The sequence below is a fragment of the Rattus rattus genome, chromosome 5 (genome assembly GCF_011064425.1).
Source record: "Rattus rattus isolate New Zealand chromosome 5, Rrattus_CSIRO_v1, whole genome shotgun sequence".
Lineage (NCBI taxonomy): Eukaryota > Metazoa > Chordata > Mammalia > Rodentia > Muridae > Rattus > Rattus rattus.
The window spans coordinates 13400813-13428406 of NC_046158.1; the positions used below are offsets into that span (position 1 = coordinate 13400813).

The 27594-nt window shown below is 49.2% G+C and overlaps 1 protein-coding gene across 2 annotated transcripts; it reads right to left on the bottom strand.

Moving 5' to 3' along the window:
- Positions 1-27563, bottom strand: Morn5 (MORN repeat containing 5). 2 transcript variants are annotated; one of them, XM_032903179.1, is made up of 5 exons: positions 27414-27563; positions 24279-24426; positions 22211-22322; positions 20578-20709; positions 1-202 (listed from the first exon to the last, which is right to left on the bottom strand). In XM_032903179.1, exons 1-5 carry the CDS (start codon positions 27458-27460, stop codon positions 120-122), a joined length of 522 nt encoding a protein of 173 aa, XP_032759070.1. In that variant the 5' UTR covers positions 27461-27563; the 3' UTR covers positions 1-119. The 2 variants fall into 2 exon arrangements, with proteins under 2 accessions (XP_032759070.1, XP_032759071.1); XM_032903180.1 differs by lacking the exon at positions 27414-27563 and adding an exon at positions 26131-26163.
- Positions 27564-27594: the final 31 nt, after the last annotated feature.

Here is a 27594-nt window from a genome sequence, read left to right on the forward strand (position 1 = left end):
TTCAATGCAGAAAACCTTTATTTTGAAACCCAAATCGAAGCTAGGACTACAGCCAGTTTCCCAGGCCAGCTGTGGGCAGAGGGAAGTCTCTGGTGAGGTTCCGAGGTTGGTTGGGATGTTCACAGCTGGGACTTCTGTGTGGATGCTGTTACCAACCAGCCCTTGCGGCAGGTCCTGATGATCCACTCATGTTCGTCATCATCTGTAGGGAGAGAAGCCAGTTACTCCTGGTACTCACTAGGACCCACCCAGCTTGGGAGGTCCCTCAGATGGGATCTTGGGGCCTGCAGTGCCTTCCAGCATGGACGGCTGTCCCAAGGGTTTGTTTAGCTCTGAATGGCTGGAGCGGACCTTTTGATTGTCAGAGCATCCCTCAGCTGAGTGGCCAGATGGGCAAACTAACCTCTGAGTTAGAGAAGAGCTCATGATGGGAAGGTGGGGCTGAGGAAGAGAGCCGGAGCATTCGGCCTCTTTGAGTTGGTTTGATCCTGACAGGCAGAGTGACAGCCTTACACTCAGGCAGTCACCTGCTGACATAACATATGAGCAGCAGTCCTACTGCACTGGGTCAGACCTTAGCAAAAGGTACCGGGATGTACAGCCTCAGCTATGAAGTGGGGGATGCAGAGGTAGAATACAGTTATGCTGGTGTTAGACCCTCAGAAGCCCGAACACATCCTCTCCCTGTACTCTAACGGTCATGGCCTCTATATAAGTGAGTCCTTCCCACCAGTGGGCAGATGAACAGAGGCTCACTAGAGGTCTGACCACTTGTGCCCAGCCTCTGGGCGAGCATGTCGGAGAGCCTAGGAGGATCTGAGCCCATGTCTGCTGCTTTTCCAAGCCTCGCAGTTGACTGAGCCCCAACCTTCAGTCCGTGCAGAAGCATCACCACCTCTCTGTATGGGACCTTCTGTGGAATTTTTTTCATTTTCCTGTCTTCTCTCTTTCTCCTCTACACACATATCCAGATCCAGCCCCTCCCCCACCACAACAGGGACCCACTCTAATGGCAGGGCAGGCACCCCTAAAAATGCATGAGTTCTATAAAATATGCCCTCTTGTTTTGTGTGCAAATGTGTTTTTAATTTATGAGAATGGCATTGTGCTGTGAGCCACATTGTGTGGGACTTCTTTTGCTCCACTGTACGGTTCACTTTTCCTCTTCTTTGCTTGTTACCATGCCTCATGTTTCATAGCTGGCTGCACCCACGCTGACTCTGTCCTCCATGTTGCTTCTAAGTCCCCCAAACCAGGAACCTAGTGAACAGCACTGGGACTGAGTTCTGGGGCTCCCGTCTTTGTGGACACATGGGAGAACTTGCCTGGGTTTTGTTCTGAGAGGAGCATGGTGGGGAGGCATAGGTTTTACTCACCTGTGCTCCCACCCACCACCTATTTGCCTGCCCTTTCCCTGACCTCCTGTCCTTCTGTGCCACCCCTGTCCTCTGGTCGGCTTCCTCTAGGCCACAGAAATGGAGGTGTTTTCTCTTTACCTCTGTTTAACCCATGCCTCAGGTAGGAGGAAGGGACTCCCCATTCTCTTCAGGTGATAAATGCTAGAAACTAGGGACCAAGGGGGTGGGTCCCTGAAAGCTGCAAAGAAGGCGGTTATTAAAAACCTTCCCTACCCTAGGGACTTGGCTAGGGGCGCCTTCCTAGGAAAAAATGCCAGACCCACAGTGGAAAGAGGTTTACGAATAGTTGGATGTGCCACACCAACCCTGCATCTCAGTGGGTCTGTAACAATCCAGCAGGGGCCGGGAAGATCGTGCTTATTCACAGAACTTTTCTCTGGCCCACAGACTCTCAGCAAGGTCATCAGGAGCTGCAGCCTGACTTCTCACCCCAGGGCTAGATTGATGCTGCAAGAGCTTCCAGAATAGCTACCCCCCACCCCCATCAAACCCTCATTATTTCTTTGCACGTGACTCAAGATGAAAAGCTCGCTGTTGAGCATGCTCTGTCTGGCTTTGGGAGACTGACCTAAGCAGCTTGTGGCCTCAGTTTCCCCTAGCAGGCTGCCTGATTGTCCTAGCTGAGGCTGGCAACCCAAGGGTGTGTGGTGGGGTGCTACACTGATGTGTCAGCACACAAGGAGTTAATCGCTGGTGGAGCCCACTTTCGCCACACTGTGAGCAGCCTGGTTGATAATTACAGTTCTGAAGTCTCCAGGCTATTGGAATCAGTGCAGCTGCAGCCTCTTCAGCGGTAACCCCTGAAACCAGACAAACTGGGTGTATTGTGCTGAACCAGTCCTCGGGCCCCTCCCTGATCGTTACAAATTGACAGCAATGGACTTAACAGCCCTCTTTACTACCCTGTTCACTCTCTACCTGGCTGCATAGCCTCCAATTTGAATCACAGATGCCTTCTCTCGGGCAGCTGCTCCTCCACCCTCCCTCCACCTCCTGGCGCCTCCTCACTGGCCCTGCCACGCCAGGGTGAGGCTGCCTGAGCACATTTCATCAATATTTAAACTGGAATTAAACCTGTAGCTTTGATTAATGCCTCCTGGAGCCGAGAGTAGTGATTACTATTTTGCAAATTGCGATTGTTGGAATATGTTAATATGATTGTCTGAGAACATCTTCACCTTCTCGGGTAATTTTCCTCCCTTTTTTGGCAGGAGGGGAGGAGGAGGGGAGGAAAGCAAAGAGAGATGGGGAGAACACCCCCACGAACTCTTTAATCAATTGTAAACGATCAGCCTTGGCAGAGGGAAGTGGGGTGGGAGGGTGGGGGGAAGACTTCTGCGTGCATCTAACAGCATCCTAAGGTTTTGGATCTTGTTGGCCCGGCAACGCCACTCTGGGACACTGTCCTAAGGACATCATCTAGTTGTCTCCATGATATTTAGAATCAAGAGAATGAAAGATGATGTACGTTTCCAAACTTGGGAATGGCTACAGTGCTGTCCATTCATTCATTCATTCATTCATTCATTCATTCAACAAATGATTTCTAACTATATGCCAGCAACCTACTGGCCTGGGAGGAGGGCAGCGGGCTCTCACTGTAAGCCATGGGGAGGGGGTATTTAGCAGCCCGCAGAAATGAGAGTTGTGAAGTGTGTGTGGCAACACAGGGGAAATGCTTTTGATGAGATAATAAGCTGGAATAAATGAGATGATGCAAAACAACAAAACAACCACACACACACAACAACAACAACAACAACAACAACCACAACCACAACCATCCTTGGACTTTTATAGATAGGATGCTCTGACTACATTTGTGGCTCGAAGGGAAGTTAAAGGTGGTAAAGTGAATTGTGGCAAGTCAGCAGTGGCTTTCCCTTCCTGTTCTTGGTGTTCCCCACGTCTTTCTTTCATGGGTATTGGTCACAGAAGAATTTTAAAATAATCCTTGGCTTTCTCAGTCCTGCCCTGCAGTGTAATGTCTTGTTGCTTTTTATGTGTTTTGCTCATTGGAATACAAGATTTCTAGGTTCCTAAAATTACTAATGTTCTTATACTCCTAAAAAGTAAAACAAAAACAAAACCACCAACACAAATATGTTGGCAAAAATGCACAAAAATCTGAATGGATGTTCTGCCCTCGTGCAGAGAGTGACTGTCCCCAAAGGAAGGGAGATGAAAACTTTGTAGTGGAGAAATCCAGCCTCAGCCAGGCCTTCAAGGTTCACCCCCAGTGCCAAGGAAACCCCAGGGAGCCTGTCCCCTCCCCTTGCTATGTTTAGATGAAAATGGCTCTTTACCTCTGTGGTCCTCCCCCACCGCGCCCGTACCCTACACTCCCAGTCTAATCATATGAGAGACATCGAAATGTCCTGAATCAAGGAACATCCTACAAGATAGCTGGCCAGTGCTCCTTCAAACTGTCACCCCAAACAAGGGAAGCTGTGCTGAGGGGTAGCCTAGCAGTGGGAACCTAGTTCCTAGCACTGAAAACCCAATCAAACCAAAAGCAGAAATCCTTGCAGGGCCTGGTGGGTGGCGAGTGTCTTGAATTCCAGCACTTAGGCAGCAGAGGTAAGTGGGTCTCTGTGAGACTGAATCTAGCCTGGGCTTATGGTAAGTTTTGGACCAGCCATGGCTACACAGTGAGACCAAACAAAATGCATTAAATAAAAAAGAAAGGGGGTGGGGTGGAGAGATGGCTCAGTGGTTAAGAACACTGACTGCTCTTCTAAAGATCTTGAGTTCAATTCCCAGCAACCACATGGTGGCTCACAACCATCTGTAATGGGATCCTATGCCCTCTTCTGGTGTGTCTGAAGACAGCTACAGTGTACTCACATAATAAACTTTTAGAAAAGCCAGAGCAACTGTCACACCTAAGATGACACAACTACATGTCACGTGATGACCTAGAAGGGATCCTGGAACAGGAAGTGAGCACTGGGGAAAGAAAGGAGGCTTGGATACACGATGGGCTTTCAGTTACACTAGTTCACCAACATGAAGACCAATATGAATGCACTAATTTTTCAAGGGTACCACACGACCATGGCTAGAAGAGAGGAAGTGAGCATGGGGCATACGGAGAAATGCTGTGGGATCCTCACAGTGATTTTTGTGACTGTAACTGCTCTAAAATAAACAAATGATTTCTTTAAAACACATGAAAATCCAGTGTGCTGCTTACAGACCAGACATCATGCTCTCCGAGAGAATCCGAAGCCCTTCACACAGTCAGTTGTCCATTCACTGTTTTTCTCTCCCTTGGCCCCTCATACCACAGTTCTTCAATCCTTTCTTAGATGATGACCCCCTCTCCTGTTAAAGTAGTGCTTTTCAACTTGTGGGTCACAATTCCTTTGGGGGGTCCTGTATCAGATATCCTGCATATCAGATATTTTCATTATGATTCGTCACAGTAGCAAAATTACAGTTATGAAGTAGCAATGAAAATAATTTTATGGCGCATTAAATTAGAGCTGCAGCATTGAGAAGGTTGAGAACCACTGGCTTAGAGCTAAGTCCTCAGTGAGAGACCACTGCACCCAGCATACATAGGTGGCCTGTAAATGCTTTGCCAGGTCAATTCTGATTTGCCCCAGGAGTGTGAAGCAAGAGAATAAGGAAAGTCCTGGATAGCCTGGGCTACATGACCTTCTGAAAGAACAGGCCAGGATACAGCTGAGTGGTAGAAAATTCCCTGATATGCACAAGAAGAACTTATGTTCTGTCTTCAGCAGAATCAAAAAGGCCTAGACGAGAGATAATACCAAAGTGTGGTATACTCCACACACCGACACCTAGTTATTCCTTTTAATACACAGGACTGTTGATACAAGTGTGATGTCCTGAAAATTCTTTCAGGAAAAATTAAGTTCCTATAGTAGAAGGCTGTGGGGTTGGGAAAAGGTCTATGGATTTACTTGTCCAGAGACAAGGGGCCTCACGATCTGTGTGGGCTGGGCCCTCCTGCCTCTCAGGCCCTGTCTGGATGACAGTCTTTCCCGGTGAGGAAGCCAAGGTCATGGTTGCTTCGAACAGATTGGAGCAGCCATGTCATCTGGGCTTAGCACAGATCCAGCACATTTAAAGCACTTAATAGCTACACGATGAACTAATGAATAAAGAAATGTAAACTTGGGGACATAAAAGTAACAGATTTACTCTCTGGGACTGAGATCAAAAGAGAAGAATATCCTCCCCTCCTTGAGCAAAGCAAGCTCCTCGAAGGGTAAGGAGGCACGCCAAGTGCAGGTCCAAGACTGCCAACTGCAGCTGCCTTTGTGTCCTGAGGCCCTAGGTTGGGTACCTCACCACCTGGCCTTGGATCATAGGTGAGGACTAACCACTTGCAGGAAGCTCTAAGCTGGCTGGTCTTTGACTTGCCTTCCAGAAAAGATGGAGAAGGGTCATCCTGCATAGGCCAGCTCTGGGCCAGGCCTGCCAGGCTGAAGACTTGAGATCAGACACCTAGCACCTGTAAGAATAGGGTGGACGGGTGGATCCCTGTGGCTCGCTGGCTGGCTATGCTGTTTAGATGAGATTAGCTTGCTGGCCAGCTCCAGGTTCAATGAAAGACCCTTTCTCAACAATAAGGTTAAGAGTGATAGTGTAAGGTAATTGAAATTGACCTCTGGCCTCCACATCTGCAACACACAAGAAAGCGCACCCAAGCACACACATACAATACACACCTGCAATGCACACGGTGTGGCTTTGGGGGTTCTGTCCCACCTCCCTGGGCCTGTTTCTCCCTCTACAAATGCTGCTGCCAGGAAGCTTCCCCATTCAGTCACTTCTCAAACATGCTTAGGAGAGCTCTTGATATACAGGAAATGCCAAATACCCAGAGAGAAGCCAGAAGTTAGATGATTTATAAGGTGAACTAGATACAGTTGGGTCAGATGAGGAACCACCCACTTGCTAGGTGACCAGCTCTGCTCCATCCCAAAGCCAGGATCCCATCTGTACAGTGGTGTGAACAAGACCTCCTATAGAAAGCGGTGTCGAGGCCTGGCCAGGAAGAGTATTGAGGAGGTGAGAGCTCCTCATTCTGATACGTCGTTAATTCCCAAACTGGATGATTTGGGGTGGGGGACCACAGGAAGGAGATTCATAGGTAGGATGGGCACCAAGAGGATCAAAAGGCACAGCTCAACTAATGGGTTCTGTTCAAAGCCAGGAGGACAGGCTGGGGCAAATTAGCCATGGTGGGCAAACAGGCAGATTGGAGTCACGGGGTACCCACAAGCTGGTCTCTTGGCACACCTTTGGGCTAGGCAACCCTGTGGTCACCACTCCTACGCAGATCCTATTAGTGTGAGGGGAGAGGTGTAGGCTGGGAAAGGGAGGAGACCCAGAATGAGCACAGCAGCAGGCCTCTGGGAGGGGAAGAGGCTCCCCAGGCAAGAGCCTAGGAGGGCTGTACTGTGTGTGTGTGTGTGTGTGTGTGTGTGTGTGTGTGTGTGTGTGTGTGTGTGTGTGTGTGAGAGAGAGAGAGAGAGAGAGAGAGAGAGAGAGAGAGAGAGAGATGGAGTTGCCATCACTTACTAGAAGGAAAGCTTGGGTGATGAAGTGACTTCCTTCTTTATTGAAGCAGAGGAAGGCTCAGGGAAGGCGCTAGCATGTACACCGGCACAAACGCCCAGTTCTACCCAGTTGCTCTCAGCATACAGCCGTGTGCCTGTGAGTGTGCCAGTGGTTGTGTTTGAGGGTGCTGTGTGCACACTCTAAGGCGTGGAGCTCTGGTGCATGTGTGACATGTGTGGGGCTGACTGAGCATGGCGGTGACGGTGTATCTGAAGTCTGACTGTGTGTGATCACAAGCACATGGAAGAGGCACTGCCAACGCTATCACCCTAAAGGCCAGACTGGCAGCGGGCCAGGGCCAGGCCAGGCTCTGAGAGGGGGAACCTCTGCCGTGGGACACTGCCCCTTACCCCTGGGGTCAAAGCAAACAAGAGTCCACACGGGATGGAGATTCACACTAAATCAGACTTTCAACCCATGGCAGGTGTCTGCCCCATAGCTCTGCCCCACCTTCAGTTCAAATGCACAAATGCATGAGGTGGTGGGGATGGACCAATGCCACCGTGCCTGGTGTTCCTGTCACAACTCCCAACTAAAAAGGAGGCTTTGAAGTTCTCTGGCAGTTGTGGCCAGAGGCAAAGACCTCAGTACTGTCAATATTGACTGAGAAGTCACTGCCCAGGCATGGCTGCTGCAGGCAGGTGGAGGGCCTTAGGCTGCTCCTAGGTCTCAGTCTATTGTGGAGTTTCCCCCTGGGAGTGGATTAGGACGTCACCCCTGGGGAACCCAGCACTCACAAGCTTGCCAAGGTCCATTCAGATACATGTAAGAGGCGTGGAAATAAAGGAAATGCCAAGACCGAAATAAATAAATAAGCAGTATGGTTAATGCATTCAAACTTGATGAATTATTAATTCTAGAAGTCAAAACGATGTTATTATCCTTGAAATCCTTTTGCAGGCTTTGTCTCTTCATTTTGCCAGAGTTCTCTGCTTTACACATCCCTCCCCAGAAATCATGGCCAGTGTAAGAGAATTGCAGTCAAACGAGGGCCGGATACATTGAAATGGAGAGGATAGTGACTTTGAGGTTTTCTGTGCACTGGGGGCTGTCACTGGGGAAGGATGAGTTAAATTGTATGTGGATGATGGAAGCCAGCGTGTACTGGCAGATGTCAAAGGCTGGATTAGGCTGGGGCAGTGGGGGTAACCAGGAGGGATGTGAAGTACTCTTCAACACCGGTGTTGCAGGTCAGCGCTCCATCCCCGGCTCACGGGGCAGGGGAGTGAGGGTCAGAGAGCCAAAGCCTCTCTCCATGTTCACGGTGGTGCCAGGATAGAACCATGCCTGACTTTGAAGCTGCAGCCCATGGCTGTGCCCCACTTCCTGAGAAGCCCTCTGCAGCTCCTGTCCTGGCTGTTCACTGCCTGGGGATTGAAGTCAACCCCACTAACCAGCATTCAGGCTCCCACTTTGTCCCCTGCTTGAATGCACAGCCCAGACCTACTCAGACACCCTGGTCATCCTTCCGGAAGTCCCCTTGGACTCCGCCCCCAGCCTCTGGCCCAAGGGCCACATCTTAGGGACCTGGCATCCTGTGCTCCCGCCCTGCCGTTCCTTCCCTTCCATTTAACAAAGCCCGGCTCTTGCTCTTTAAGGCCAACCTTAGCACCTCATTCTCCGGGCTATTATCCCAACCACACAGGACACATTCATACATCCAGCACAGAACACTGCCGTCCCAGCGCTGGGTACCAGAGAAATGTGGGCATTCCTGGTTTTAGAAGAGTTAATATTTTAAATTAACGTGAACATGGACAGCACGGGGCACAGGAAGTGTGGTGGACTGCTTTCCACGTGTCGTCTGTGGTTTATCTGAGCACTTGGGATACTGCGCCTGCTGTGTGGTCCCTACACTGATTTGGGATGTTGGGAACAGCCCTCAGGCACACAGGGGTTCAGAGAAGGACCAAGGGGTGCTGGGTTGGGGGGTCTGAAGTTCTAAGTAGATAAGAAAGGTGAGGATGAGAGGCCCATGCCCCAAAGCCAAACACTAAGGAGAGATCTGCTAGCATCAGGCCACTGGTTCGGTTTTGAAAGTGACATCAAAGGCAGTTGGGTGGAGGTCAGAGAAAACAGGCTGCAATGGCATCCTGCCTCACTGAGTGTGAGGTGCGAAGGGCACACCTACTTCTTCATCCCTGGCATAAAATACTCACCATGGTGGTGATCGCTGGGATGCACTGTGCCATGGCAGAGCTGCACTGTTCCCACTAGACTGCCTGCGTCAGCTTCACGCTTGAGACAATTCTATAAGACGGGTCCTTTACTAGTCCCACTTTTCACATAAGGAATCTGGATTTAGGGCAGGTGAGCTACCTGCCCACCATTATCTAGCTTATAAGCGGCAGCTCCAAGAGCTGACTGTACATCCAGCTGTCCCTCAGGCCTGACCCAGGCCTGAGGTAAGGTGTGGGCTTCTGCCAAGTACCCCAGACTGAGGAAGAGAGGTGAGGCTTCTGCCCATGGTCCGTGGCCTTGCGTTTACTTCTATTAAAGGAGACAAAGAAAACCCTGCTGGCCAAGCTCGTCCAGCTGTGGAAGGGGAAGCTGAGGCCTCTGGATGCCTCCAGGAGGCTGCCATGGGGGCAGGGAGGCACTGTTACCAGAGTTCCCCATCCCGAAGCTGGAGGGGGATTTCCAGGGCCTTTGGAGTAGTGAGGTGAGAAAGTGACAGTGGGCAATTCTGCAAGCCAGGGGGGGGACAACATCCCAGCAGGCTGTCATTGCCAAACGTGGATTCTGACAGGGACCCATGGGTGGCTGCTTCCAGATGGCCAATCTTCCCCTGTCTTGATCAATTTCTCTTGGTGGGTTTCAACACTATCTTTCCGGGATAGGGTCTATAGCTTTATCCATATTATCAGAGAGGTCTGGGTTCAAAGACTGGCTCTTCACTTTAATGAGGGGGGGATCGTTAGCCAATAACATACCCCCTGAGCCTCAGTTTCCCCATCTGTCAAGTAAGGAAAAGAGTATTTCCTCAAAGGCTGGGGATGGAGTGAGTTGCTGGCCCAGTGGAGGTTTCAGTGTCCCTAACACCCTTTCCTATGCCTTCGGCTGAGGCAGATACCCATGTCTGCTGGAGGGATGTGTGATCTGTGGGGGCATTTTATCTGGCAGTTACAAGTGTGATATTATCCCTCCACAAAGCTCTCATTATAGTGCTGCTGACAATACCGCAGATAAAGCAGGGATGCCCCTGCATGCCAGCCTCCAGGTGATTATAACATTTGGGTAAATTGCCTTTTGTCTTGCTAGAGAGCTGGTGGTGGGAGGGGCTGTGTGGGAGCCTCACTGGCCATCTTACAGAAAACCCCAGGGAGGCTCCATGGAGAGGGAGCATGGGTTTAGGGCAGGAGCTGCGATCAGCAGTGGGAAATCAGGGTTCTAGCCCTGGCTGGACCACCGTTGATGGTGTGAGGGTCAGGCATGGGATGGGCCCTCGTGCGGGAAGAAGCTGCTTCAAAGTTAGAGGAGTCTTGGCTTTCCGTAGCACTGGAGGACTCGGGTTTTGAGCATAAAGTAAGCAGAGGACTTGTTTAGGCGAAAGTAGCCATCCGTGTGGTTCAGCCGGTCTCTCTGGCTCTGGGAAAGCCCTTGGTTCGGTCACTGGTGAGAACCCCATGTTCTCGCTCAGAGCCAGCCCAAATGCCATTGTTATCTAGCTTTGGAGCTACCTGGGTTTTAATTCCAGCTCTGCTGACCCGAGCCAGGAATTTTACCTCCCCTCAATCTCACCATCTGCAAAGCAGGAATGATCGGGAGAGCCACAGAGCTACTCATCCAGGCTGCTGGTGTCATGAGGTGCAGGCCTGTGCTGGAGACACAGCAGGGGAGCTCAGGAAAACTGTCGTAAGCACATCCCGCAGGCTCCTTTGCCCCCTCCCGTCGGGCATTTAGGACGGTTACAGATTCCAACTGGTTTAAACTTCAGAACAACAAAGTAGCCTTCAGTTTTCAGGCCTACGGTCTACAGTTGACATATTCTAAAGTCGGCTGGGGTGACACGCCGGCCAGGTCCCTGGGAACAGGCTTGGCAGAGTGGAAAGAGAAAGCAGATAAGCCCAAGTGTGACTCCCACATATGCTGAATTTCAGGGCTGGGGCTGGGGGGTGGGGATCCCTTAACCTCAGTGAGCCTCAGTTTGTCAGATGTAGCTGACCGGACGCCTCTCCTACAAGATGGTAGATGTTCATTCAGTGATAGCGCTCATCACCATCTTCCTCTTCACCTCCCTCCCAAGGTCTCCAGACCGCACAAGCCAGGTCACAGTCTTCCTTCCCACTGCCCACTGAACTGAGCGGACATTCAGATGAGGTCCTTGGTCTTAATTTTGAATTCTGTCTGGGACCCACAGGTTCAAGCGTAAAAATGGGCCTCTCTGCAAATAATCACTGGCGTGTGATATTTTTAAGAAAGCAAAGCCATTGTTTGTGATTGAAGGAAAGTCGGCGCTGTTTTGAAGAGCAGCGCGATTAGGCAGTGGCGCTCGCTCTCTCTCACCACTGGGAATTAGCCGCCGTTTGAGAGACTCGTGAGCTCCAGGACATTTGCCAGATGTGCTTGATTCCACATTTCAGACAACAAAGGCGATAATGTTGGCGGGAATCTTCACGGCACTGCTGATGATCCGGATATTCTTTGAGGATGGTACTGAGACCTTTCAGGGGAGGATTTCAGCTTTCACATAAACTAATTTGGGATGCTCACTCTCTGTCTTGCACAAAGCAAATTTAGTTCATTGTTAGCTGTATCTGTTAAAATGGTTACAAGGGTTTTTTTTCCCTTGAATATTAATAATGCGCCTTTCAGTGGAGATGCTCGCATGGGGTGTCATTAATTGGGGGGAGGGAGTAAGGATTAGTGGTACAGTTCTCTCCAAAGTGATTACTACTAGTACCACGCACGAGGCAAGCAACAGCTACAGGAAAGAGACACACGAACAAAATGGCTTTGGCTTGTTCTTCCTGAGAAGGGGGAAGGCGAGGGGTGGACAGGGGCATCATTAGTTAATCTCTTGGGTTCCATTGTATTAGAAGTAATCATCATGATATCTTCAAATGCTCCCATATTGGGTTGCAGTGTATAAAGGACCTCTTTTCAAGTAAGGTGACATTTAATTTGGGAGGCCGTGGAGGCTTTGTCTTAAGCTTCTAGAGTGGACCGTTTCACCCATGTAGGCTCCTTGCTGAGCTCTAGGTAGGTGCCAGTGACTGTCTTTTGCAGAGGAACAATTAAGAATCAGGCAGGACCCTGTCTACGGAGGGGATCGATGAGCACAAAGTGAATTTGTGCACAAACTGGCAAGATGAAAGAATAGTGTAATTAACCAGCTTCCTGTGACTGTAACAAAATAATGGAGGCAGTTAACTTATAAAGAGAGAAAGTCTATTTAGTTCATGTTGTAAAAGGTTCCAGTCCAAGATCAGCAGCCTGGTGGCTTTGGGCCTCAGTACAGGGTAGCATGTGAAGGGCAGACTGTGAAACTGCAAGCCAGAAAGCCAAGCAGAGAAACTGGAACTGAGTTCTCACAAGGCCTCTCGATGGCATGCTTCCAGTGACCTAAGGCCCTCCCCTAGGGACCCACTTCCTGATGACACGACCTGGGGCCCAAGGCTTCACCTGTGGGCCTGTGAGGGACAGTGTCTACATTTGAACCATAGCAAACAGACTTTGGGGTTTGGCCTAACTTTGTTAACAGCTGTGTGACCAACCAGAAACGAGTTCTGTTTTCAAAAGACTTGGTTTTTTATTTTATGTGCGTGAGTGTTTTGCCTGCCTGATGTCTGTGCTCCACATATGTGTCTGGTGCTCACACAAGCCAGAAGAGGGTGTCAGATTCCCTGGAACTTGAGTTACAGAGAAGGTTGTGAGCCACTACGTGAGGCTGGGAACTGAACTCAGGTCCTCTGCAGGAGCGGCAAATGATTTAAACTGCTGAGACCTCTCTCCAGTCCCCCATGAGGAAGTTGTTAGCCTGTCAGACACCAGCTATCACATTGCAAATGAATAGATCATGGGAGAAGCAGGTCCTAAGCACGGTGTGTGTGTGTGTGTGTGTGTGTGTGTGTGTGTGTGTAACAGGCAGAGACCTTGGCCTTTGGCTCTCGGCTGAGCACTAAGAGAAGAGGAGGCCGGGGCAGGTAGAGAAGAAAGAAGGAAAGGCACTCTGTGGATGCTCACTAATGGAGGGCTGGCAGCCTGGGTGGACTTGAACGTGGTGTAGAGCACATGGAGGAGGGTGGGGGACAGTAGGTCTTCAAACGAATTGAGCCTGGAGCTCTGGATGCTGTGAGTAAGGGGCTGCGGACCCCAAACTCCCGGCAGCATTTCATTTCCCAGGCAGAACCCTGAGGAGTCAGCAAGATTAGCATCGACAATCACCTTCACCTCCCAAGAGGCTTCTGTGCTCCTCAGCACCCAGAGAAAACATAATAAGCCCCAGGGCCCAACTCACCCCTCCTTCCTGCAGCCTGACTTAGTAATCATCGCAGCGGCAGCCTCAACCCACTAATCACGGAGCACCTGCCTGGGCCAGGTGCAGGCTGTGTGCCCAGATACTTAGCCTCCCTCCCCACAGCTCCTTCAGATAGGTATGCTGGCACCATACCCATTTTATAGATGAGGAAACCGAGGCTGTTAGAGGAAAAGTGAGCTCCCAAGCCCTGTGGATTTTAACCACTACACCACTAAGTCCTCATTCCCCCCACTGGATAAAAGGTCCTCCTAGACAAGCCTGTTTGGTTGTACTTGCTGTGCTTAGGGGTGCATACAGTAACCGTGCTCAGTGGCTGTTACTTACACCTTACTGTCTGTCTCAACCACAGAATGCTCCAGGGCAGAGTGGAAAGACCACTGCTGGGGGACATGGAACAATTCCACTGTCACCAGTGGGTCATCCGCCACTCTGAGGCCTGACATTCTAATCATAGGACATCCCAATTTCAGCTGCCAACGTGCACAGGAGGTTTTCATGAAGCCCAGAGAGCATGAGCAGAGGCTTTAAGGTGGACAGAAATGACCGAGGCCACTGGGGTTATGTAGCAGGGACCCAAGTAGTGTGTGCCCCACCCAGTAGCTCAAGCCCAATCCAGTTCCAGCATTGGACCAAACAAACCCAACCTCTGCAGATTAGGTATAGCCCAAGAGACCCTGGATCATCACTTGTGGTGGGCAGGAAGGGGGTTTGAAACCTTGGCGCTACACAGAAACATAGTGGACTGCTTTTGTTCAAATTAGCGAGCTGTCTGTCTGCTGTGCACAGGGAATTGAACTTTAGTTCGATTTCAGTGGGAGAATATGCGAGCCAGCTGTGGGAGGAATAGCTCTGCCTGCCTGCGTTGTCTTTTACAAAGGCTCCATCAGCTCACACGAGATGCTAAGATCCGTAGTAAGTTAGGCATAGTCACAGAGCTCCTGGTGTCCTGAGCTCCCAAGTATGGATACTTCAGTGGCACAGGCTAAACACTGCTTGAGAAGCCTAGGGGGCAGTGGAGGGAGGGAGGCCAGGAAAGGCTGCCTCCAGCAGTCCTTGGAGGGAGGTATGGAATCAGCCTAGTGCCCACCAGCCAGCACAGAACAGGAAGCAGTTATTGAGCACTTTGTGTGTGTAAAAAACACACATGCACACAGGCCTGTGTTATGCCTGGCAGTCACAAGGAAGTTCACCCCTGACGGGCCCAAGGGCCTGTGCCTTCCCTGGTGCTGTGACATACATAATACCTGACAGAAGCAACATAAGGGAGAAGGGATTTATTTGGCCCACAGTTCTGAGAAAACAAGATGGCAGGAGCTTGAGAGAACTGGTCGAGTTACACCCGGTCAAGGACAGAGAACAGTGAATTAAGAGTGAATTAATAGATCCACCATACTGCTCGGTTTGCTTTCTCCACCCTGATACAGTCCCACCCAGGAAATGGTGCCATGCACAGTAGAAAGCTCTGCTTATCTCAATTAACACAATCAGGATAATCCCCTACAGACATGTCCACACCGATGCTCTCTTCCTAGGAGATTCTCCATTGTGTCAAGTTGACATTTAAAACTAACTGTCATGGACTAAGAGCCAAATTCAAGCGGGCCCTGGTTGCCCGCCTGATCTCTTGGAATTCTGGAGGCTTTCAAAACTTTTCTTAATGAGTACAGGGGTGAATTTAAATTATCTAAAAGCCTAGCACAGCTTGCATGCTGGTAATGCATCCAGAGGCTTAACAGGAGGTTGGCGTGAGCCCAGGAGTTCAAGGCTCATCTGAACAACGTAGTAAGATGTTGCCTCAAAAGAAGGGCTAATTTTCACAGTAATGCAGTTGCCACGGTCCTCTCAGTTAGGGAAGGCATCTCTTGGGGCTGTTGAGATGGCTCAGTGGTTAAAAGCACTGGGTGCTCTTCCAGGGGACCTGGGTTCCATTCCCAGCACCCTCAGTGGCTCACAACCAACTGTAACTATCCTTCCAGGGGATCTATTGCCCTTTTTTGGCCTCTGTGTGCACCAGGCATGAAAGTGGTGCACAGACATAATGTGGCAGTAACACTGTCCACAGTAAAAACGAAAACAAAGCCATCGTTAAAGTCCACATCCAGACAATTTGGATCTTCATGTACATTTGTGGTTTAGCAAACTGCTGGGGCTGCTCAGTGAGAGCTGCAGCTTGCTTCGGAGACAGGGAAGAAGTCAAGTCAGCGTAGTGAGGCAGATGGTGGGGTGGGGGGAACAACCCCAACCAACCAACCGAACCCTACCCACCCACTCTTCACTAGGGCTTCAGCCCATCACTTCCTTCAGAGTAAGTGTCCACAGGGAAACCAACTTCAGATTGACTAAGAAACTTCTCCCACTGGATAGTTTAGATATTGCCAGACAGTACCTACAGGCTGCTGGGGGAGAAAGTACAGGCTGGACTCCCTGTATCTTACAACAGTGATGTGGTGTGTGTGTGTGTGTGTGTGTGTGTGTGTGTGTGTGTGTGTGTGTGTGTGTGTATGACCGAAGACAGATGGGGACAGGACAGGAGGGGACCATGACCTACAGCTGTCATTTTACTAAACGGTCATACTTCCAAACTGCATTCTAAGTATCTATACTCACATACGCGTGCTGGTCTCAGCTTTGGTCAGAGGAGCTTCTTTAAGCACTGGGTAGTGGTTAAAAGCAGAGACGCTAGCTAGTCCATGTGCTGGACATATGGGACTCTGAATGCCCAGCGCTGGGCGGGTCAGTTATACCAACCCCCAGCCATCCTACACTCAGCAAACTGTGTGAGAGAGGGGAATAGCCACATCGGGCCCTCAGGCCAGCAGATCAGGCCCCAGGTCGCAGATGGCAGTACTGTGAATGGCACATTGGGATGTAGGGAGAGGGCCCATGGAGATAAGGTGGAGAGCAGTGCAGGTCATTCTTCAAGTGAGGAGGTGAGTCAGGATAATGACTAGATGGTCAAAGAGACCCCCATTAGTGGTGTTCTGGGCACTCCAAACTTTACCTGCTTACATCTGGACCAAAATACTCCTGGGTTCTGTTTCTCTCCATTATAGACTCTTAAGGTCAGAAGGGCACTTGGGATTACCCAGACCAACTATTTCATTTACAGAGAAGAAAGGAAGGAAGGAAGGAAGGAAGGAGGAGGAGGAAGAAAGAAAGGGGAAGGAGGGAAGGAAGGAGGAAGGAGGGAAGGAGGGAAGGAGGGAAGGAGGATGGAAGGAAGGAAGGAAAGAAGGAAGGAAGGAAGGAAGGAAGGAACCCAGAGAGGGAAGACTCCAGCATTCAGAGAGCCAGGTTTCAGTGGGTCCCGGGCTTGGGCCTATATGAGGGGCCTTTCAGTTGTCTTCTCCTGCCTAGCCATCTCACCTGAAGATCTCCTATCTGATGTTAATTCCTTTACTCTTTTCTTTCTATGTAAATGAGTCTTTCTAAAGGATAAATCCGGAGCTGTGCCACCAGCCCGAAACAGCCCCTAGCCCCAGTTGCCCCTTCCCTGCACACCTCCTGTCCGTGTATTTTCTCTTAGTTCGTGCTCTGAGCCACTGTAGTTCCCGGTGTCAGACATCCTCTCCCAACTCGAAGCCTTTTAACATTCTTCCCAGCCCTGCTGTGTTTGGTGTCTCTCCGTGTTCTGTGAAGCCACCCTGGCCTGCTCACCTCCAGGGTTGGGTGTTCCTCCCGTGTGTGGTGGCAGCAACTCTGTATCATCAGGAACGCTGTCTCTGCGAGAGTCTTTCCTGCTCCCCAGGGAAGAGTCTGGGGCACTGCTCATCCACACACCGTGCCAGATCCAGACCCGCAGCAAGTGTTAGTAAACGCCTGGCGAGCAAGCCATGAGTGCCCGTCTTCCAGTGCCCCCAAGTTTAAGTACACCAGTGAGAACGGCTTCTGGAACTTTCTGGTTCTCCAATCATGACGTGCATTTTTATGCTTCCCCGTCTTTACACATTCTCTCTGCCTGAAACGCCTTTCCCTGACTTTCTGGCTCATGTAGTCACTGTATCTCCGTCGTTTGTTTGTTTGTTTGTTTGTTTTGTTTGTTTGTTTGTTTGTTTTGACCAAGCTGGTCTCAAACTCTGTACATGTGAGGATCACGCATGCTCTCCTGGTACCCCCGCTGCTACCCCACGAGTGCTGGCATACAGGCGTGAGCCACCACATCATGTGTACTGCAGCCTCATGCATATGAGACAAGCACTCTACGGTCCAAACTGCACCCCTGGCCACTCATTCATCCTTTAAGACCCATTACCTCTGAGACTCCTTCTTATCTATTTCAACCTATTCCACTCTCCTCCATCCCCCACTTATCCGCAGCGTCTGCCCGTTGGGGTCCATATCCCACTATAGTGCAATTGGGTGCTTCTGTGTCTGTCTTGAACATTAGGCTGTGACTCTTCATTGGACCAGGATGCCACTCTGGGGAGACAGCACTAGAATAGAATTCCAACCTGAAAAGCTTCAACCGAATCACGTGCATTCTACTGTAACTGTAGAAAGATGTAACAAGCACACGGTGCTCCGGGATGCTCCAGAATATACAGCATATAGCCTCACTTCTGCAAAATGTTCTTACTGCCCCACTTCCCAGTGAATTTCATAGTCAAACATACTTGTGACGAGAAAGAGACATCACCTCCCCCTCCCCCAATACAGACTCAGAGCTCACATGCATTCCTTGATTTATCTGCTTTACAGATCCTTAGTTTCTTCGTTGCCCTCAGGATTGAAACAAAGGCCTTGTGCATACTAGACAAGTACTCGCCACCTCTGAGATCCATCAGCCCTGCCTCATACCTATGTGGTAAGCATCTGCGGTGTGCTAGCTTCCTGCTATTGGGACAGCCCCAGGTTTGGTGCTGAGGCATACCTGTGCACCATGACAGGCTCTAGGGAGAGTTTTTGCTCTGCAGCTTTGAACTTTCCTAGTTCATAGGTCTCGGTTCCCCAGTTCCCGAGGGAGCATGGTTCTGTCAGGAGACGCAATGATGGCTCCAATGAACTTAGCCCAGAGGAGAGTGCTGTACAGGCTGGAGTGACTGCCCCGTTGCTGGGCTAACTTGTTTTACAGTCCAGCAAAGGAAGCACTATGTAGAACACATACTCCTTCACACTTCTGCTGCTGGTAGAAACTTAACAGACATGGAATTGACCAACTGAATGGTCAGACTGGACACTTTGTTTGGACACTTTGGCAAGACTCTCAGGATTCAGACCCTTTGTAAATGACAGTTTAGGTCACCTTGCCAGGTTTCAAGCAAACAAAAAAAACTAGATCAGAGGTAATGTAAGCTTGGGGCTAAGAGGGTGTGGTGTGAAAGCAGAAGAAAGATTTATAAATGTTATCTTCAGCTTTATCCCCCATCAAAGATGCAGGGATGATAGTCCCTCCCCTAGCTTCTCTTCGTAGGTTTACCAATGTCCACAGCCTTGGTCTTTCTGTGTATCCCCCTAGGCACACATGCACCCCCAAGGATTTCATAGAACAATAGACAGTGGCTGACTGGTTATAGATTCTTCAGGAGGACTGATTAGAAATTCATATTAATTGAACATGGTGCAGGTCTTCGGGCTTCTATTTTTCCTGTTAAGAGGGGGTGCCAGTATCCTCACATTTGTAGAAGGACAGTAGAAAGGCAGTGCCCCTTCTCTGAGCCCCAGGTTGCACTCCTTAGTGCTTTCACTCACTTCCTGTGACCCCACTGTTGCTCTTGACCCTAGGCCCCGAGCTGCTTCGTGTGTGACTTTCCCTACTGTCCCTCTTGGTGCTTTCTCCACACTAGCCAGCCGTTTAGCCCAGCTCCCGACAGGCACTTCTTCCCATTTTCTTGACCATTTTCTGACTGATACAAATGAGAAGACAGAGTTCCTTCTCACACCTGATGGCCATAAGCAAATGGTACCATAAATGGGTATTTAAGTAGGGTTGGAATTCATGATAGGCCCTTTGGGAAATTGCCCTGCTTAGCACTGGCTGAGGTGCTTTCTGAAGCCTACTTGGTCCTGAGGCAGTGTCCACAGCTTCACGGGGGAAATGCAGGCCTGAGCCCCCAGATCTAAAAATGCAGCATGCTCCTTTCAGAGAAGTTCTGGATCCAAGTCTTGGGATCACCTCATAGTTTCTCAGCTCTCATGGCAGTCCTACAGGCAACGTTCTGATGACATCCTCACTGAAGTCTCTGAGGGAAGGAGGTGCTAGCCACTGCATGGAGCCATTGCTCAACTTGTTACTTCCTTACCACAGAGAGGCTTCTCCACAGAAGCGTCCTTAACAGTATATGCCGGTCTCACCCTCGCTCTGTCTGTCTGGCTGTCTGTCCGGCTTTGTTACTCTCTTTGTGTATGTTCTTTCTGTGTCTCTGTGTCTGTGTGTCTGTGTCTGTGTCTGTGTCTGTCTCTCTCTCTGTCTCTCTCTCTCTCTCTCTCTCTCTCTCTCTCTCTCTGTTGTTTTGTCTCTCTGACACCTCTCTTTGTGTGTGTGTGTGTGTGTGTGTGTGTGTGTGTGTGTGTGTGTGATTATACATGTGTGTGACTGTACATGTGTGGACATGTCTCTGAGAAGGTCTGTAGCTGTTGTTACCTTGATGGGCCTATGACTCCAGAAAAACAACTGTGACCCTGTATGCATTATAGAAACACCCACACTTTTGTCCATCGTCTCCTGGGAGTTAGGTCACTGTGAAGTCTGATTGGCCTTGGGGTCCCTCACTAAAATGAAGTTCTGCAATGAAGGTCAGCTAGCTGGGGGCAGCCAGCCTTTCTGGAACAAGGAACCACTCCTTTCTGGCCAGGCCTGTGCTTCCCCCTCTGTCTGACTTGGAGTCAACTAATGCTAGATGAAGGGATGGATGCCACAGAACGCTCTTTAATCTCTCAGCAGCACACTCTGGTGCTATCACAGTTGAGCTATGAGTGCTTTTGCTCTTACTTTGAGGCCATACACAGGTTTACTAGCCTTGAATTCTCAGAGATGTCAGATAACCCACACTTGTCTCTTTCTTAACAGATGAACGTGCCCACACTTGTGCAGCCATCTCTGCAGCTAAAGATCGAGTGTCTAAGGTGTCAGCACACACTCACCTGCATTTCTCAGAAAGCGGTTCCGGTAATCCTTGATGACCCTGGTCATGGGGTTATAGAAGCCATCTCCACAGTCATAGTAGCCAGGGGGGATTTTTCTGGGTGGGTCCATGTTGGTGAGCTGAGAGATACCTTAAGGAGGCACAAAAGACAATTAGTACATCAGCAAGGCCACTTGTAAACCCACTGCTCAAATATGACCACTAGCTGATGTTTATGTGCCTGGCACCACTGTGGGGCCAAATGCTCCATTTGCAATGCCAGGAGCAAAGTCAGCAGGAGTGGGTCCCAGGGAACTTTTGGAAAGGGGCTGTGGCAGGGCCTTGGAAACTGGACCCCTGCCTTCTCTGACCTCACCCTCATCCATTTCTTGGGCCACCATGATGAAGTTCTCAAGTCAGAGAAACCCCGAGGGAGAGAATAGATTTAAGAGAGGGGTGGGTGCCCAACATGGGGGCAAAGGCCACAAGTGTGAACCCTTGGCCACACTCATTAAAACCTTAGAGAAGAACCTAAATGAGGGAGGGCTCTAGCAAAGGGTAGACAGAGCCCTACATCTGGATTTTCTCCCAAATGACACAGTGGTACCATTCATTTTTTTCTTGTGTGCTAGACATCTGGCTCCTCCTGTCTCAGTTAATCCCCAGAGAAGCTCATCTTACAGAGAAGAGAGCTCACAGCAGATGCCGAGTAATAGGCCCAATGCCAGCGAGCTAGGAAGCTGCCTGGCTCTGGAACCTGGGTGCTAAGTGACACAGCAGGCAAGGAGTGGGTCTGAGCCTGATTCCTAAGCCAGGGGTGCTGGAACCCTGGGAGGGAAAGAAATTCAGACAGACATTTCAGGTCTCGTAATGTCGTGGCTGGAGTAAAGGGGGATGCTGGGATTTCTCGTGTTCATTTTAAGTCCCGAATTTCCCTTTCTCGGAGCAGAAAGCAGAATGCTATGCCCCCCCATTCTGTGCTTACAGGACTGCAAACGCTCCAATGTTCTCTAATTATACACTTGACCCCGACTCTAGCCAAACCGCATGCGTATTGGCAATGATTGCTGAGTGCCTTTTCTCTGCCAGTGGCTTTGAAGCCATTCTGTGGCTCAAACCTTAGGCCTGTTGCCATCTTAGAGATGCATGGAGAAGTCAAGGTCACTCTTAAACCATCTCGATTTTTCTACTCTGTGATGTACAGCACAGGAGAGTGACAAGAAAGGGCGCCCTGAAAAGGGACAAGACAGAGACTAGAGGGAGCCTTGGCCAGCACCCAGCCCACAGAGGGCAGGTTCTACCAGTCTCCCTCTACTTTTCCCACTCTCTCTTGCTATAATGCTTACTTATTTTTACCATGACATCTGTCATGTGTCATGCACCTGGCATCCATGCAGAGCACTGTTTTAGGTGCAAACTCTCTTATTGCTGAGGGACTCGTGAGGCCCTGTCATGTGTTTGTAGGGGAAGGCACAGAGAGACGGAGTCCCTTGGTCTCATTCTCCTAATAAGCTAGCGGGCCTGAGGTGTTAGGACTGGCTTCTGTGGCTCTCCTGGATCTACTGCATACATCTTCTCCTTGAGAAGGTTCAGTGGGGACCAGGAACCCATCTCTAGCACCCTTGATCTCCTTCTCTGCATAGGTGTCCTACCTGAGGGCTTCAGGCCATAGCATATCTCGGTGTAGAACCTCCGGTCATAGCTGTCACAGTAGTGCCAGTGTTTATCCTCATACTGTAGCCCGTCTTTGAAGGTATACTTGCCCTGGGAGAAAAGAAGCACATGGTCACAAGAGGAAGCTGGAGCCAAAGCCTTTTTGGTTGTTACCAAAGGAATAGTTGGCTTCTCACTGCCAACAGGAAAGAAGTGACAATTGCCACCATGGTCTTGGTTGTATGGATCAGGGGAGTTAGAGACAAAACACTAAACCCTGGGCTTGAATCCAAAAACATGGTAACTCTGCATGGGACTGGGCAGGTAACCTACTCTTGGCTCTCAGGTTTTCAATTTATAGAATTAGGATGGTGACAGTGTCCCTCCAAAAGGGGTGACTGGGAATTTGGTGAGATAGGTACATGCCAAGCTTAGTTGGGAGACGTGAGTGTGTGTGTGTGTGTGTGTGTGTGTGTGTGTGTGTGTGTGTGTGTGTTTCCCAAAGAGATTAGCATTTGAGTCGATGGTCTGAGTACAGAGATCACTCTCAACCATGCAGACGGGCACTGTCTGATCTGTTAAGGGCCTGAGCAGAACACAGGGCAGAAGAAGGACCATTGTACTCTCAGCTGTGCTGGGATACTCATTTCCTTCTGGCCTTGGACATCAGCACACCTGGCCTCTGCCTGGGTCTCACCCCACCTCTCTGTAGGGTCTCAGCCTTTCAGTTTGGATAAGAACTATAGTGGGGGCTTCCTCTGGGCCTCCACCTTCCAGAGGATAGACTGTCATCCACCTTTCATCGTCTCTCATCATCTCTTTCCACATATCTGTCGGTACCCTGGGTGCTCCAACACACAGAGAAGAAGCTCTTACACAGGTTGTTGTTTTCCTCTTATTATCGTTACTGGAAAGGTCAGAGTCACGGCCTGTTGTTCAGACATGTGCATTCTGTTCTTGCTGCTTCACTGCTAAAGGAGCCTCAGGATATGAGACCTGTACCAGCCGAGGCATCAGGAAACATGGGTGGAAATTCCCACAGCACTATTTGTTCACTGTGTGACCTTGGGCAAGTCACATCCCTTTCCTGAGCCTTCGATTCCCCAGGCTATAAAAGAAGCATCCCTTAACCTTTTTTTAGGTCATGAGTCAGGCCCAGCACACTTTCAGGGAGACTCATGAGAGTGCAGATCATTTCCCATAGAAAAACCATAGTTTCATATCCACAGAGGCTCTTCTGTGACTAAGTCAGGGGGTTCCACGGACCCCAAGGTCTATTCATGGCCCATAAGCCTCATTCTCAGAACCTTTGGACCAGATGATCTAACAGAGGTGGTGACAGTAACAGCTGATACTTTTGAGTAGTTACTGTGTGCTAGGAAATGGCTGAGGACACCCACCTGTCCCCCTGTTTACCCTCAGCGCCACTGAGTTAGGCTGAGTTATGCCACCCTGCCCCCACCCTCAAAAGGTGACCACGTAAGCTGGAACTTGTGAATGCATCAACCCAAATCATTCAAAAAAAAAAAAATAGAACTTTTCTAGAATCATCCAGTGTGAGGGCCCTTACAGGGAAAAGGTAGACAAGAGACAGGACAAGATGGCAGGAGCAGGGAGGAGGAGAAGCAACTTGGTGCTGTAAGCAGAGATTGGAGTGATTCCTGGTCATGGACCAAGGCATACAGGCAGCTTCTAGGAGTTAGAAAACAATGTGAGGAGAGAGATTCTCCCCCTACAGTCTGCCTGCTGTTAGGTTTCCTGTCCCTGGAACCATATGATGGTCAATGGGGCTAATTTAAGTGCTGATTTGGGGGGAGAGCTAACCCATCATGGCAGTACTAGGTAGCCAAGATAACTGTCCCCTCGTATAAGAATGAGGAGCATGACTTTCAGGGATGTAGAGTCATTGGCCAAAGATCAGGCAGTAGGTGACACGGGTGTCTGGAGGAGAGCCTAGGGTCCTGGGAGAATGAGAGTGGGACAAGGTAAGCACCAGGCAGGGAGGGGAAGGGGCTACAGCAGGTGCTCTCCCTGCCTGGGGACCTCCCACAAGCCCCAGCTTGTTACCGACACCACCAGTCCCTTCTCCCAGACGGCGTCGAATCGGCTCCCACTGGGGAAGAACAGGGTTCCATCTCCGTGGAACATGCCGTCCTTCATCTCCCCGACGTATCTCGTGTCAGTAGGGAGGATGTACTCTGCATTGCCCTCCATCCTGTAAGGACACGGGAAGTCACTGAGCCCTGCGTTGCGCTGGGGCATAGAGAGAGATGTTCACTCTCCATCCTCAGGTGCATCACTCCTCAATATTTTGTCAGGGCTTTTGTGGTGCTTTTCTTTTCATCAAAGTCTCAAAAAGATGTTGTTTAAGATGGGACAACCTGGGGCCGGAGAGATGGCTCAGTGGTTAAGAGCACTGCTTTTCCAGAGGGCCTGAGTTCAAGTCCCAGCAACCACATGGTGGCTGGCAACCATCTGAAGTGGGATCTGATGCCCTCTTCTGGTGTGTCTGAAGACAGTGACAGTGTACTCACATACATAAAATAAAGAAATCTTTTTTTTTTTTAAAGGATGGGACAAACTTTGGTCTGTCATCCTTCCCTCCCTGAAGACTGTCCCAGAGTTTATACTGTCCACTGAAATGCCTCCTAACTAGCTTCCATGCTACAAGATTAATGCTGTGAAAAGACCAGCAGCCCAGGCAGCTGATTCTGTGTCTCCTAAGTCCATTATGCCCAACCCAGACTTGCCAATTAAGTCACAGTGGTCAAGTTTTTAAAACATCCATGTTCTGTCAAATGTTAGTTTGGGCATGCTACACAAATCCATCTGTGTCTTATTTTCTCATTTGGCAAATGGGAATCACTGTGTGTGTGTGTGTGTGTGTGTGTGTGTGTGTGTGTGTGTGTGTGTGTGTGGTGATGCTTAGTAGTGGCTGCTATAAAATGGGGGAGGTCTTTTTTTCATTCCCTATGTTCTGAAGCAGAATTATCTAGAACTCAACTGTGCAGTGCTTCAAAATACCTAGAGAGGCAGGAACTCATTTTCTAGCCCACGCTGACCTGGAACTCATGTACCTCAGACTGGCCTTGAGCCTGTGGCAGTCCTCCTGCCGCAGTCTCTCAAATGCTTGGATTATAGGTATAAGCTGCTGTACCACATTTTCCATTTTTATATTTAGATATGGTACAAGCAAATCATGGATTTTAATGTTTGGTTAAAAAAGTTTTATTTTTGAAGCATGGTTGACATGCAAAACTATACACGTACTTAAAGTGTACAGTTTGTACATTCTGACACATATCCTGGAAACCAGCATCATAGTCAATATGATTAATATATCCACCAGCACAGTTTATGCTTATTTTCTCTTTAATTTTTCTTGTGTGTTCCTCTCATTCTCATCCCTAAGCAAAAACTGATCAATTTTCATGGATTGATTTATATTTCCCAAAATTTAATATAAATAGTATCATATAATATATACTCCTTTTTTGCTGGGCACTTCTGATTCCTTTCATTCGATATAATTCTTTTAAGATCTACTCATGTTACTGTTATGTGAACCAACATTTTCATTGCTGTGTACTATTCCAGTGAATGGATATACCACATTTGTCCATTCACATGTTGGTGAACATCTTGGTTGATTCCAGTTTCCAGTTATTCCAGTTTCAGTTATATAAAGCCATTAGGAGTACTCACAAACACATCTTTGTGTGGGTATAGATTTTCATTTATCAGGTTAATAACTAGGAGTGAAATGGCTGTCTTACTTTTTAAGAAACTTCCAAGCTTTTCCAAAATACTTGTCCAATTTTATATTCGCCCCAGCAATGGGGAGTCTATGTAAACCAAAGATTAAGGTTTAATGTGTTCTACATATGAAGCACAGCCAATGGGCAGTGGTGTCACGGACCTTTAATCCCAGCACACTGGAGGCAGAGGCAGGTATATCTCAAGTTCAAGGTCAACCTGGTTTACAGAGTGAGTTCCAAGGACATCCAGGGCTCTTACACAGAGAAACCCTGTCTCTAAAACCAAAACAAACATTAAGAAGCACACCCCACCATAAAGATGTGTATGGGTTCTCCAATCTCTGTGCCCAAGCCTAATCCTTCACCTCCACCTGACAAAACTTTTGCTGTAGGAACTTTTGCCTTGTGGGAAGAAATGATATGGTCTAGACACAAAGCTGGGTAGAAGTTCTCGACTCCTTCACTTCTTAGCTCATAACAGTGAGCATGTCATTTGGTTAAGTTCTACCATTTATTTGCAAGATCAACCTGAACTGTCTCACTGTCGTGCAAGATATTGCACACCCAAGCATCTTTGCCACTTCCCCAAGGGTTAGACAAGAGTCTTAAGGTTCCCTTTCATTCTTTCCCCTTGAAGTTGAGATGATACTATCTCCTTTGTAAAGCTGACTGAGGATTTGGACAACAGCCCACACACACACACACACACACACACACACACACACACACACACACACACACACACACACACAATCATGTTCTACATCCCCACAAAGTGCTTTATAGCCCAAAACAGCTATCACTTATTTATCCATTACTTCCCCCAGCATCAGCTTCTCCAGTTCTTAAAAATACTCTACTTTCTTCATCCAGAGCTGCTGTCAAAGTGACCACCTCACATGTGCTCTGCCTCTCTTGATTACTTGTCCTAGCTGTGTTAGGCTTACCCATCCCACTATGTTTGCAGGGATTCTGACCAGGATCAAATCCAAGATCTGGACATGGAGAACAATCAGCATTTGCTGAATAGCATTTTCTAGTTTTCTTTGCCTGCATAATTTTTAAAAAAAAATATGTTTAATGTGTATGTTTTGCTCTTATGTATGTAATGTGCACCGTGTGCATGTCTGGTGCCCACGGAAGCCAGAAGAACACCTTTGGTTACAGGTGGTCGTGAAACATCATGTGGGTTCAGGGGAAACGCGCGCGCATACACACACACACACCATGTGGATGCAGAGGATACGCGCGCGCTTACGGATACACACACACACACACACACACACACACACACACACACACACACACACTAAAATGAATGAATCCCACCTATGCGGCTTATTAGGTATCTGTGCTTGAGCACGTTAGTTGAACACGTTTTTGAAAGCGCTTGGCTTAGGGTCCTAGTCTGAGAGAGTGGGTACATGGACGAAAGGGGCCTTACCTCCCATTTTTGTATGCCCCGATATATTTGCTCCCGGTGTACTGCATGTTAACAGCTAGAGTCTAACAGACACCAACTTCAGCACTCTCGGTGTCACTATGACAACTAGGAGATGTGGGCGGGGCCCATATGAAGCCCCGCCCCGCGGCCCCAGTAGACTTCCTGGAATGGCGTAAGCTCC